The 12,359-nt window shown below is 43.7% G+C and overlaps 1 protein-coding gene across 1 annotated transcript; it reads right to left on the reverse strand.

Annotated features, from left to right (window-relative positions):
* Positions 1-5,376: 5,376 nt before the first annotated feature.
* ppp4r2b (protein phosphatase 4, regulatory subunit 2b) lies at positions 5,377-12,048 on the reverse strand. The gene is made up of 9 exons (XM_076141242.1): positions 11,880-12,048; positions 11,114-11,195; positions 10,721-10,891; positions 9,537-9,630; positions 9,423-9,460; positions 9,177-9,251; positions 8,892-9,032; positions 8,496-8,794; positions 5,377-6,926 (listed from the first exon to the last, which is right to left on the reverse strand). Exons 1-9 carry the CDS (start codon positions 11,911-11,913, stop codon positions 6,547-6,549), a joined length of 1,314 nt encoding a protein of 437 aa, XP_075997357.1. The 5' UTR covers positions 11,914-12,048; the 3' UTR covers positions 5,377-6,546.
* Between the last annotated feature and the right edge of the window lie 311 nt (positions 12,049-12,359).

A 12,359-nucleotide genomic window follows, 5' to 3' on the forward strand; every position in this document is an offset into this window, starting at 1 on the left:
TACTATCTACACCGATCGCCTCCATGTATAAACTCTGTGCTGTGACGTGTGAACAGCACTGCAGCTCTCGGCCTCATAATGTGCCGGTGTCCAGACCCCTTGGCTGTGTTATGAGCTTATTGTGCAATGAGCGTGATTTCCTGTCTGTTGATATACTGTATAGTAAAGAGCTATTGTTGCTATAAAAGAACTGTGTTTCTGTCCGCCCACAGCAGCCGCTTCCATTCATCCACAGCTGACGACGATCTCACCAGCTACATTTCAATTTTATGTCCTTACTACTGAAAATCTAATCAATACCGCTTAAGTGGCCATCGCCAAAGTCTGAAGGCCTTAAATAAATGACTGCTCGCTTTATTTCATTCAAATTGTTCATGTCAGTGCTTTAATTATTTATACTTCTGCTTCAAGACTTCAACTGCAAAGCATAAAAACTGACCAGAAGAATTATATAAGCTTTTGCTTCGACAGGTAGCAGCAATGTGTGTGTGTGTGTGTGTGTGTGTCTGTGTGTGTGTGTGCAAGTCCATGGTGGCCTCACCACCCATTACCACCATAAAGCATCAACCCACCCCCTCAGCGGCAAATATACAATCACACTCTGCTGGTATCACACATACACACACAACCTGCTGTAATTGCACCTTTATTAGTCTCCCATTCACGCTTTTTACAACGGCACGCAAAGAGCAGGTCGCATCCCTCAAAATGGCCTCTAAAAGCATTGCGCTGTCATAAACAAGACCCTTCAGGCCCATTAGCCTGAGTGGTTGGGGGGAAAGCAGACGCAGCGCTGCTCTGCCAACACAGTAAGTAAAGTCAATTAGCGTACTTCATTAGAGGGTGGCGAACTTGTCCAAAGGTCATAATCCCAACGTCCAAACACTAATGAAGTCGCTCACTTTGAAAATCTCAGCGTCTCTGTAATAGTTGCAAATTCAGTACATGGATTGAATATTAATAGAACTTGCATTTTGTGGCATTTGATGAAGAAAAAAAAGGCCATTAAACTCTACTTTTTGTCACTTTTCAGTAAAAGTTTGAGTTTGAGACTTTTGACTTTGATCAAACTTTGCCCTCAGTTGCAGCTTTATTAAATGTAGCTGTGCAATCGAGTGTAATCTTACCTCAGAGGCTAAATGGGAGAGGAGAGGATTCTAGTGCCTACAATTGTTCTGATTGTGTTCAAATCAGATCTTCTCACAATAATTAGATTTTCCAGGTTATTATAACAAAATGGCACTAATATATAGCGTACTACTTTAAGACCCAATGCATCATAACGTGCCTTGGGGGCCCCGGCGTTTTTTTATTGCTAACCACACATTCCTCCACTTCGTCTGATGTCACGTCATCAGAATTTCCCAACATGCCGTGTTTGTCAGATTTGTGAAGGAGCGCTGATGGGCAGTGACAGGAATAGAACAGCTAAATCAAACCAGTCTCTGTCTGTGTTTCTCTGTGATGATGCCACTCTGACAGAGAAGTGGAAATTCAAACAGCATCCACGTGTGATGGAGGCCCACAGACGGCACCGCCCCCACACAGCCACGTTAAATCCACTCGAGAAACCCTCAGAGTCTGGACATCATAAAAATGTTAGTCTACTTTTTTTTCCATTGAGCGTTTCATAACATTGCACAGTATTTCTCACTCGCCAGACTTTACTACGCGGCTCCAGTGAAGTCTGTCCGCAGGCCTCTTTTGGTGGTGCCTCCCCACGGCCCACATTTATAGGCGCGGAGTGGAAAAATACGTTTTCTACCCGACTTTTCCACGCCTTCCAATACACCGAACAGCCTCCCGCACTCTAGTAGTGATGTTTGCCATTTGTCGGAGTAGTTTGGAATGTTTGACTCTGCTGTGTGCCACATGATGGACCAGGAACAATCCTGTCCTGGATCACATCGCCAATTTTCCGCCAAGAGACACTGAAACAAGACGGTGACGTTTACATCAACCTTTCTCTGTCTGCGTTTCTTTGGCAGGAGCTTTTTTTTTTCTCCATCCATTTTATTCAACGTAGCAAAATCTGCCATTTGTGAACATTTTGGCGGTTCATGGATAAGAATGACACCAATCTTAGAATTTCAGCTCCGACAGGGCTCACTGTACGGCAACAAATAAGGCGAGACGAAAATGTTGCTGACGTGTTTGCAACAGATATAGAATAGATGCAGATCCAGAGAAGGCTGACGTCTGTAACACGGCTGCACCATGAATTTGTATGATAAATAATCTTTATTTCCACATCTTATCTCACTGTAATAATATAAAAGTCTGTCTTTATATTGGCTTTATATCATATTCTGTTTGATTTATCAACACATATTCAACATTGAAGGAGAAACTAACATCTATTTCGACATTAAAGGTGGTTATGTCATCTATCTTAGATTCATTCACAAATATTCACTTTCTTATACTTTCAATAGGAAAGAGACAAGTAAGTGGTGGAGCTCTAAGGAGCCTGTGATGCCTGTCTGTGCCTCTCAGTGGAGTGTGTAAGCGGGCAGAGCGAATGTTTCGTGGCCTGCACCCACCAGGAGCAGCAGCACGACTCCGTCTGCATTCTGATTTCACGATAGGCTGAGCATGTGTTGGTCTGGCTTGGAAACTAAACAGTACCCTCTATTGGAGGATGCAGAGATTACATGTCTGACCCAGTGACAGGAGGACATTCTGCACTCAGTCTGCAAACTTCCTCTAAAAACTTCATCTGAAAGAGTTACAATGACTTTCTTCCTTTACACAGTATGTGTTTCTGCTGTTTTAATCCCGTCAGTGAAATCTGAAACGGGAGCCGAGAGTGTGTCAAACACTTATAAGTACTTTCTCTTTACGCGATGACTCTGGAGCATTAAAGGAATTAGTCTAAATTAGCTTCGCCTTCAGCTCAAGTTAATCATAAAGAAGGACCATTGATTTGTTATGTGCTAGTGTGCCCAAAGTGTCACTTTGTGCTTGTAAAAGTTCAGATGGTGAAGCATGAAAGTACAATATGGATGTGAAACAGTGGTCTGGTGGTTTTCCAAAATGGGGGCCAGGGGCCACCAGGGGCCGATGACGGGACTGCAGGGGGCCACCAGGGCCATGAGTCTGAATTTAATTTCATAGTTATTTTACAGACTACTTGGATCAAAGGCTTTACACATCCCATTACAGTTATCACCCCGGGCTCAGACTGCAGACTATTACGAGTATGTACTCATATCTACAACAGCATATGTCATAATGCAGTGGTTCCCAAACTTTTTCTTTCACGCCTCCCTTTATATAGATAAGGGGGGCCAGGGGGGCGTAGGGGGATCTATATAAGGAAAATAAAACAATAAAATCCTATGCTTTAAACCAACGAGAGATAATGTCATGGGCAAAATATATGCAAAGATGATGTCACCATTGCTGAGTTAAAAAGTGATTAACCCGCTTGATGAAATATGTTCAAGCGTGTAAATATCAACGACCGTGAATGTATTAACAATGTATTAACATATGATATGTGCCAAGCCAGATATGCCATCCAATTAAAGACATATACTGCACATGTTCATTCAAAGCGTTAATGCAACTGGAAAGCAATCTGATGTATCAGGATGTATGGTGATCAGGCTGAAATGTTAGATAAAGGTGCTGTGGAGGAAAGAGAGGAGTCACTTTCAGGACGTTGCTATGCTGAAGACCCGATTTGAGCATCTAGCTGCTGAGGGGTTAGAAATGAAGAGTGAGGACCTTAATGACGCTGCTGCTGCTGGCCACTGATGTTTACAAAAAGGCCTGTGAAAATGTCAGGTCACCTTTGTTCTTTCCCCACCTCTGATCCTCTTCCATTCATGAAGCTGGGGCGTCAAATTAAAATTCAATAGGGCGTCGAGCTGCTTTTCAATTCCCCAGCTGACACTGCACAGTTTATCACCGCAGTTTATCGCCGCACGGATTTACGCAATCCGCTCTTTATTTCCTCAGAGAGCCTGAGCAAATTTCATCGGCCAAAAGATGGCGATGAGGGACAATAATGAAGGCTTGTCTACTAGGACGCCCTTTGGGGGCCTCGCTCCACAAAGACCTGGTTATTTAGCAGGCAAACATCTGCTCTGCTGTGAGTATTTATAGTGGCGCTAAGGTGATTTTACAAAATGTCATGTGTGAAGCAGGTCATGACTTGTGAGATGCAGCAGAAATTAGAGCCCACTCAAACGCCTCTGACCTAATAAGAAGTAAAAAAATATCACATTCACTTACACAAATCTATCAGAATTGGTAAACTTCACCAGAAAATGCTTCACACACATCCTGTATTGTCCATCACTACCATTACACTGTGAACATATGGACCACAGGCGTGCATCATTACCTCTGCAAAGCTGTTCATTTCATCTGCCTCCATTTGTCTTTGTGTCTGCAATTATACGGCGCAATGATTGTAAAAAGATACTAATAATCGACATTGTTTAGAAATGTAAGTAAAATCTCAAAGTACCCCTAATTTTACTGCCATTTGCCACCAGTTGAGGCAGCGATGCGACCTGAGGAAATCCTGCTGATGGTCATTAAAGCTAATAGGAACACTTTGCAGACTAACAGCACGAGCATAAACATTTACAGCCTCGATAATTCAGACGATCAGCCTTTAAGCGTCACCGTGGCATCGGTGGTTTCCACGTCTGCAGCTTGGGACCGGAACGCTGGTAATCATGGAGTGATTTTACACCTGGGATGCAAGAGGAATGCAGTTGAGTTTAATTTATAGGAATGAGTGGAAAGCAAACAAACCAGGCAATACTGAGCCCGTTTAGACCATTTCACCTGAGCTGATGAGCTGAATCAGGTCTGTTTAGCGAACTTAAATGACCTATTTCAACCAATCTGGTGTGGGTAGAGCAGGGAGAGAAGTCCGTCGAGTCCCATTCTCTCAACTCATCTATTCTACTTTTATATTGGAGTTGCTGCTCATCCATTTCAGGGTGCAGTGATTGGAGTGACCAGGCATGAAACAGGAGGACTGGAGCTTGTCACTGCATTCTTTGCATTGGCTTTGGGGGTGCATGTACACAACAGAAACAAACATTTGGGGAGCATCGCAGAGAGACAACAGGGAAGCACAGACAGCAGCTCAATGTCTGCAAGTACACACTGTTTCCAACCGCTTCTTGACAGACGTGGACAGCCGTGTGGCATCAGCATCTAAGGGTGAAGTCGGTGTGAAGTTCAGTGGGAGTGAGGCAGTCGACTCCAGGTGAAAGACTTCAGATTTCATCGACCTGGCTCCTGGTGGATATTCTCACGCCTCAATCTCCGCCTGTCCCCTCCCCGTTTCCGCACTTCCCATCTTTTCAGAACATTCGCTGTGATCAAGTAAGCAAGACCACAAGCATAAAAATGTTAACATTTATTGCTGTTTCTGAATACCGCATTGAAAGCAAAAGCATTCAGAGTATACACAGAAATTATACAATTATATATGGTTTCACAAAGGCAGTGAACACATACTGTATTACAATCTACAAAAATCTACTTTACAGAAATTTAAAATTCTAAATATCAAAAAGTACAGCTGCAGAAACAGGTGTAGAACTGTAACCAGTAACTGCTCTGGATATCCGTCGGTGAAACAACATGGTGACATCACGATACAAAGAAAGCAGAAGTCATCTTTGTACTTACAGCTGGTTTTGGAAACTACAACTGGCAGACAAAACAAAAACATACTCCAAAATAACTGAGTTGAAATGATCATATAAATTATGGTGGTTCTAAGCATCCAAAATATATAATTTTACAGAAGATGCCTCTACAAGGTAGCATGTCAAAGTATTGTTCAGTGGGACTGGTAGTGTATAACTGAAAAATATGGTAAAAAAAAAAAACATATTTTAAGGGCACAATGGAGAGAAATGTCTCCCATCACACAAAGATGGAGGAGTAATTTAATAATGATGTGTTAAAGTGGCGGAGGGGTGTTGGGTCCAGGTCCATGCTGGAGTGAAGCACACTTGTACGTGTGCTTGAAGCCCAGATGGTGCTAGTAGCTCATTCTTATGTTGGACATTTCATAAACAACGAGTGGCTGGTGTGGCTTTGTTCTGACTCTGGTGCTGTGGTGCCGACGGTCGCTGGGCTTGTAAGAGTACAAAACAAACAAAAACTCACCCTCTACCTTTCCTGTCATCACGTCCAAATGTCTGGAGGAGGAAAGAAGCAGAACACAGCATCCCAACAACCCCATCTGGAAAAAAACAAACAATCTAGCCATGACACTCGAGGCCTTTGAAACCAATCCAACAATCTGAAGGAAACTTAATGATAAAGAATTAAGAACACCAATAAAATATTCCAGTTTTAAAAAAACTTCAAATGAAAAAATTTATTTGTATGCCCACATCGATGCCAGGTAGCCATTTTTTTGGAGGAGTGTCCAAAAGGGGGACGAGGTGTTCAACTTGTCTATGAGGTGCAGTTCTCCTCATTCCCAGTGACAGTCAAGCTGGATTCAAGGACAAGCTGGTTTGTGGTCACGCATGGCTGCAGGGGGGGGGGGGCTTCAGTCTAGTCCTGCTCCATGGGCTCCTCACTGGTCCCAGTGTTCAAGCTGGCACTTTCCATGGCGCCCTCTGTAGGGGGTTCAGTCGTACTGCTGGAGGGAGCGAGAGCCACGTCGTCTCTGGCCGCTGCTACGCTATCCTCTATGCTACTGCTGCTGCCACTGCTGCTGCTACTACTGCTGCTGCTGCTGACCGGGTCGCCGTTACTCTCCTCGCCGTCCCTGCTGGTCTCGGGGCTTTCCGACATGCCTGCCGGTGCCTGCTGCTCCGTCTGATCCATGTCGACGCCCTCGTCCTGGGAGCCGCACGGCACCTCCCTCTCAGCTTGCTCTGCCTCGTGGTCCGAGGCCGTGCACGCCTCTGCCTGCGTGCTGCTTGTCGGCTCTGCGGGGGAAAAGAGGGACAACGGGTCGGTCGGTTAAAACATTGGTGCAGGAATCTAAAGCGGCAGACTGTGAACCTCAAGCTCATTCCTCTTTACAAACCAAGTGAAAAGCTTTATATTTCAATCCATCTTCCTAACCCTTTTTTCCCAATTTGCAATGCTGTGAGAAAGTGTCACTTCTTGCTGGATGAGTAATAATGGGTCATTTTAAGATGTGTGAACAAATGACAAGTGATGGATACTGTCATTTTCTGGAGAGGCCAGTCTCTCAGATTGACAAGTGAAAATGTCTCTACGGTTTATTTGGACTCCGCTACAAAACATTGACGTACTGGGTTTAAGGATCCTTTCACACTGAATGGAGGAGGAGGTGGTGTGGCCGGTGAGTGAAGTGAGTGACTGACTGTAACTATGGTAATGTGAATGTTTCCCCTCAAGAGGACTTCACAGCCGTAACAGCATCTCTGTGTCCAATTTCTTACGCCACTTTATTTTATCCGCGACAGAATCTTTCTCTAAAATCTGCTCACCGTGTCCCTCTGCCCGGGGAGAGGAACACGGTACGAGAGCCATTATTGTCTGTTCATCACGCCGCACAGCAAATCACATTACGCTTAGCCGATTTGTCTCCGATTACTACGGCGAGATGGAGGCGTCGTGCTGGTAAGCGGCATTTTCATTACAGAAAGTGTTTATGTTTATGAGTTATAGCCTCAAATTGGTGAGCTTCCTTTCATGCGGGGATGAAAACTTTGTTTGACATCCCACAACCTTCTGCCATTTCTGTGCTCTTAACTAGCAGAACGATAGGATGAAGAGGTCAATGGAAGGCGATGGGGTGGGTGTGACCTATTCACTCGCCACCTCGACCGGGTGTCACAAATGAATAACACAGAGAAGAAAAAAAATGACATTAAACTGTTCCTTTTAGCAGTGTGACACAAAAACTGATGCTCAACTGGAGCAAAGCCAATCCAATCCTACGTGACAAAGCTTTCAAACAAACCCAGAGGACTTTTACTGGGAATAAACTCCCACTTATCTGGAGGAAGCACTATACACTAATGGCCAAACAAACCATATCCATAGCTTAAGGTCATGTTTGGAAATGTGTCACCTGGACAAAGGAATGTGCAACTGACAAAGTAACAACTTACCAAACAATTAAGAACAGAAAAGTGTGTTAAGGCTCGTGTCATGTTGTCAGCATGTTGAAGTTTGCTATGACATATTTCTGAGTGTCCGTGTTAACCAGGTAGATCACACTTCACACAACACTGTCAAACTCTAGGCGCCTTCCACGTTGTTTTGTTGTCAGCTAGACAGTGGCGGCTGTGGCCTCTGTGTACATCTGTGCACGTCGCCTGTGAATGCTCACGTCCAGAAGCCCGTTCAGGCTCTTACACAACGTTCCTATTTATAAACTCTGACTCGCTTCAATTCAAAGCTCTGCATACCATATAGAAATACCATCAATCCCCTCTGTACTGCAGTGTGACAACAACTGTACGTAAAGCAAACTGACCAACGCAACCGCTTTCCACGGCGATATTCTCCCATTACTTTACCTTGGTCTTCCGCGGCAGCACTGCTGGAGGCTTCACTCTCCACGCTGTAGCCGACCTTCTCCTCACTCTCTTGGACCATGGCTTCTGCCTCTTTCGAGAGGCTTGTGGCGTGCAAAGGTCTCAGCGTGTCCACCTCCTGCTCCTCGTCGTCGTCCTCATCCTCGTCATCGTCCTCGTCCTCTTCCTTGGTGAACTTAAGTCTCTTCACCTCGTGCTGCTCGGCCTCCATGTCCTCCTCCACGTCCTGGTGCTTGTTTTTCATCGAGCTCCCCGGGGAGTCTTCAGATGCCGACACCTCGCTGATACGCACACGAGTGATATAAATGTGATTCCAGTTGATTATTTGCGTTTCATGTAGAGATTTGGTTTCGGTTTGTGCAGCGGATTGTCACGTACCTGGACTCTTTGTCGTCTGCTGGCTCTGTGGTGAGGTCTTTGTTGTCTGTGCTGTCTGGCAGACCGTTTGCTGCTAGCGAGCTGGCCAGGGACACCTTTGGTCGGTTCAGTGGCCTGGGAGTTCCTGGGCCATTCACTTTCCTAACAGAGGACCAAGGGAGAGAAAAGAAAAGAAAACTCAATTTAACTAAATAAGTCCTTTGACTGAAAATTACGCTTTATGCAATACAATTTAACCTTAGGTGAATTTACAGTAGGAGGGACAAAGGTCGCCTCCAGCCCAACCTCTCTGTGAAAGCAGATGCGTTGCCAGGGAGCATCACGCCGTTCATCCTATTGACTGCACTGCATCCATTTTTTCTGCAAAAGAATATAGAACTTTTACTGAGCAGAAACCACAATTCCCAAAAAGTAATACTTAGATATTATATTATGGTGTTAGTCATACTTATGTTCAACTTATCAAACACAACATTAACCACTTTGTACACTTATATCATCATAAATGTATAATTTGGACATCACACTTACTCTGAGGTTGGATGCACACAGCTGACCACCATTACATTCTACATGGAAACAACCATTAACAAATTAGTGATGTGGGTTTTAATGGTTTAATGAACAATTTTGCTCCACACTTACCTTCTCTATGCCCCGAAGAAACTTTTCTATTCCTGTGTAGTTCCTCTTGGGCTCTGTAAGCAGCTCGCACAAGCGCTGAATCGTAAACGGGATTCTGAAATACAGAAATAAGCGAAAGACTCAACAGATGGAAACTTGAAGACCTGTAATTCAGAAGAGCTACTCTAAAAACAAACAGAGAATTCTTCTTTTTCATTTCATGCTGGTGTACTGAGGCATGGAACACAGCACACACTAGGGGAAACATAAATTATCCATATATTTTGTAAACATCCATTAAAAAAAAGTTTTAACAAATTACCCAGCCGTTTGTTATTTTAAGAGCAAATTCATCTCATTCCAACCTTCCAAACACCCCTCCAACATCATGTGGTCCTCCTCTGCCTCCTTTTAAACCATGTCTCTAGTATCCCATTAATCATACTACGACATTTTAAGTAACACCAGAATGCTAATAGTCTAAGCAATACCAGCACATTCCTGTGTAGCTACCAATGTCACTTAGAACAGAATCAAGCTTTTAGCAAACAAAATAACAGTGATGTCATCTAAACCAACAGAAGTTACAAAATGTCTTCAAAACTAGCAAAGTTTAATAAGTTTATAAGTAGGTTATCTGATTAAAAAAAACCCTGACAGGATATTCTGTGACAACAAGAATTCGAGAACCAGACTAGTACACTGCGCCTCTCACAAGCTGTCAATTAATGATCACATGAAAGCATTGCACAAGAGTTATCACATGACTAGAAGAAAATGTTTAGTCTATAAAGATTGCATCACTCAGCACACTGACATGCACTTCAAAACTTTGATTATACCGAATTAAGGGAATACAGTCATTGTCGTTTTTTGAAACGTACTATATACACTGTTATGTGTCATTATCGATTATCAGAGTTGGAATATGGAATTGTGTATGAAAATTGCTTTCAAGGCTCAGGAAACCTCAGCAGGTGATTTGAGTTAATGAGCTGATTAGAGTGCGACACCGTGAGGCTACAATATTTAACTTTTTCCACAATTTTTATAGATAGATAGAGATACTAAATGTCCTGACTGATAGGTATACTTGGTTTTATCGTGCAGTTACAGGTTAAGGTCAGCCTGAAGCAAGTAGGAATACAAACTTCTCAAGCAGGTTCTGGTGCCATATCAGTGTTTTGTCTTTGTTGGGTACGTACCCATTGTATCCCTTCACTATCTTCAGGATCCTCTCCTTCATATCGTCAAATGGAATGGACTCCACATTTGGATTGGCCTGGCCTCTTTGCTCAGGTGCCGAGGCTTTGAAGTCGTCCATCACCTTCTCCAATTTGAAAAGGAAGTAGGTCTTAAATTGGGACCATTGCACCCTAAAAGAAAATGGAGTTGAGACAAAACTCAAAGTCAGGCGTGACATTGAGGATGTGACATGTAAAAACTTCACCGACATTAAAGTGGCATGTACAATAAACCTACACTAAATTCTGTTCAACTGTTGTGTGTGTGTGTGTGTGTGGAGAGGAATTTCTGGCAGGCTTTCCATCAGGCCTGTAGTGTGTGAGTGTGAGTGTGTGTGTGTGTAGTTCACTTACATGGTCTCTCCAGTCTTTGCAATGTGACATAGAAACTGTTCCAAATAAGGAGACGGCTCCTTCTTTGATTTCTTGTCAAAATCTGAGGAGAGCAAAGAAATCAAAGTGAGTAAATTTTCACTTTAATTACTCAACCAGACAGCACAGATGGTTCAACCTGACCTTCCAGTCAAGATACCAACAGTGCCGAGAAACACGAGTGTTACCTTTATCTGCCATGAAAACAACCTGTTTGCCAACTACATTAAACTCGCCAATGCAACAATGGCTGATTATCACTGGCTATTTACATAAGCCTAGCCGCACACCGGGGCTAACGGATGCTAACCACCGCTCACTGTCTGGAACTAGCTTAACTTTAGCTCTGGTGGCTCACATCGGAAGTTACGGTTTAACGGCGCAGGCTGCTAACATTAGCCACTTAGCGAGGTAGCCGGTGACAGCGGCCAATGATTGAAGCTCGGCCAAAGAATATCAGTGAACAAGTTGGCAAAACTGGCGCCAGACTGGATCAAAAGAAGCCCCTAATGTGTCAGCAAGTTCTCCAGCCCGGCTAATGTGTTGGGAGCAAGCCAGCGTTCACATCTTCCGCGGAACTGCTTGTAACATTAGCATTAGCCATCTCTTGAAACAGCGTTATCTTGGCTAGCTGGCGTTAGCTACGGAGCTACAATTCATGTGTTTCTCAAATGTATCCACTACGGAAGTACACATGAAGCCGGTGACGTCAATTAACACAAAAGATGTCGAAGTAAAGCGAAATAACCTCTGAGCGCCTCTTGAAGTGAGTCAATTTCCATCACGTCGTTGCCCTCAGTCCAGTCCTGTGAATGTAAGAGGCAGACTGGCGGCTAGCTGCTGCTAAGGCTGCGGTCTCACAGGCAGGAGGAGGGAGAGGAGGGAGCATTTTAATATGGCGCCGGCTGCTCGCTCACACCGAACACTCACTCACTCACTCCACGCTCCGGCACAGAGCAGGAGTGAGAAGAAACGAGGAAATGATTGTACGTTAAAACAATGTGCATGTTCTATTAAAACAGTTGATATTATTATTAGTTATTGTTGTTGAATTTAAATACATATTTACTTGATGTAATGTCTTTAGTTTGTGTATCTATTGTTGTAGTTATGCATAACTCCTACATGTATGATACCAAACTGAAGAAAATAATCTCAAAAGCATTTCCAAAAACAACAACATGGGTTTGGTGGCAAAGTTCTTTGTTTGAAATGAGTGTGAATTGCC

This window comes from Genypterus blacodes, unplaced genomic scaffold (assembly GCF_046128005.1).
Source record: "Genypterus blacodes isolate CSIRO-AG114 ecotype Tasmania unplaced genomic scaffold, CSIRO-AGI_Gbla_v1 ptg000017l_1, whole genome shotgun sequence".
NCBI lineage: Eukaryota > Metazoa > Chordata > Actinopteri > Ophidiiformes > Ophidiidae > Genypterus > Genypterus blacodes.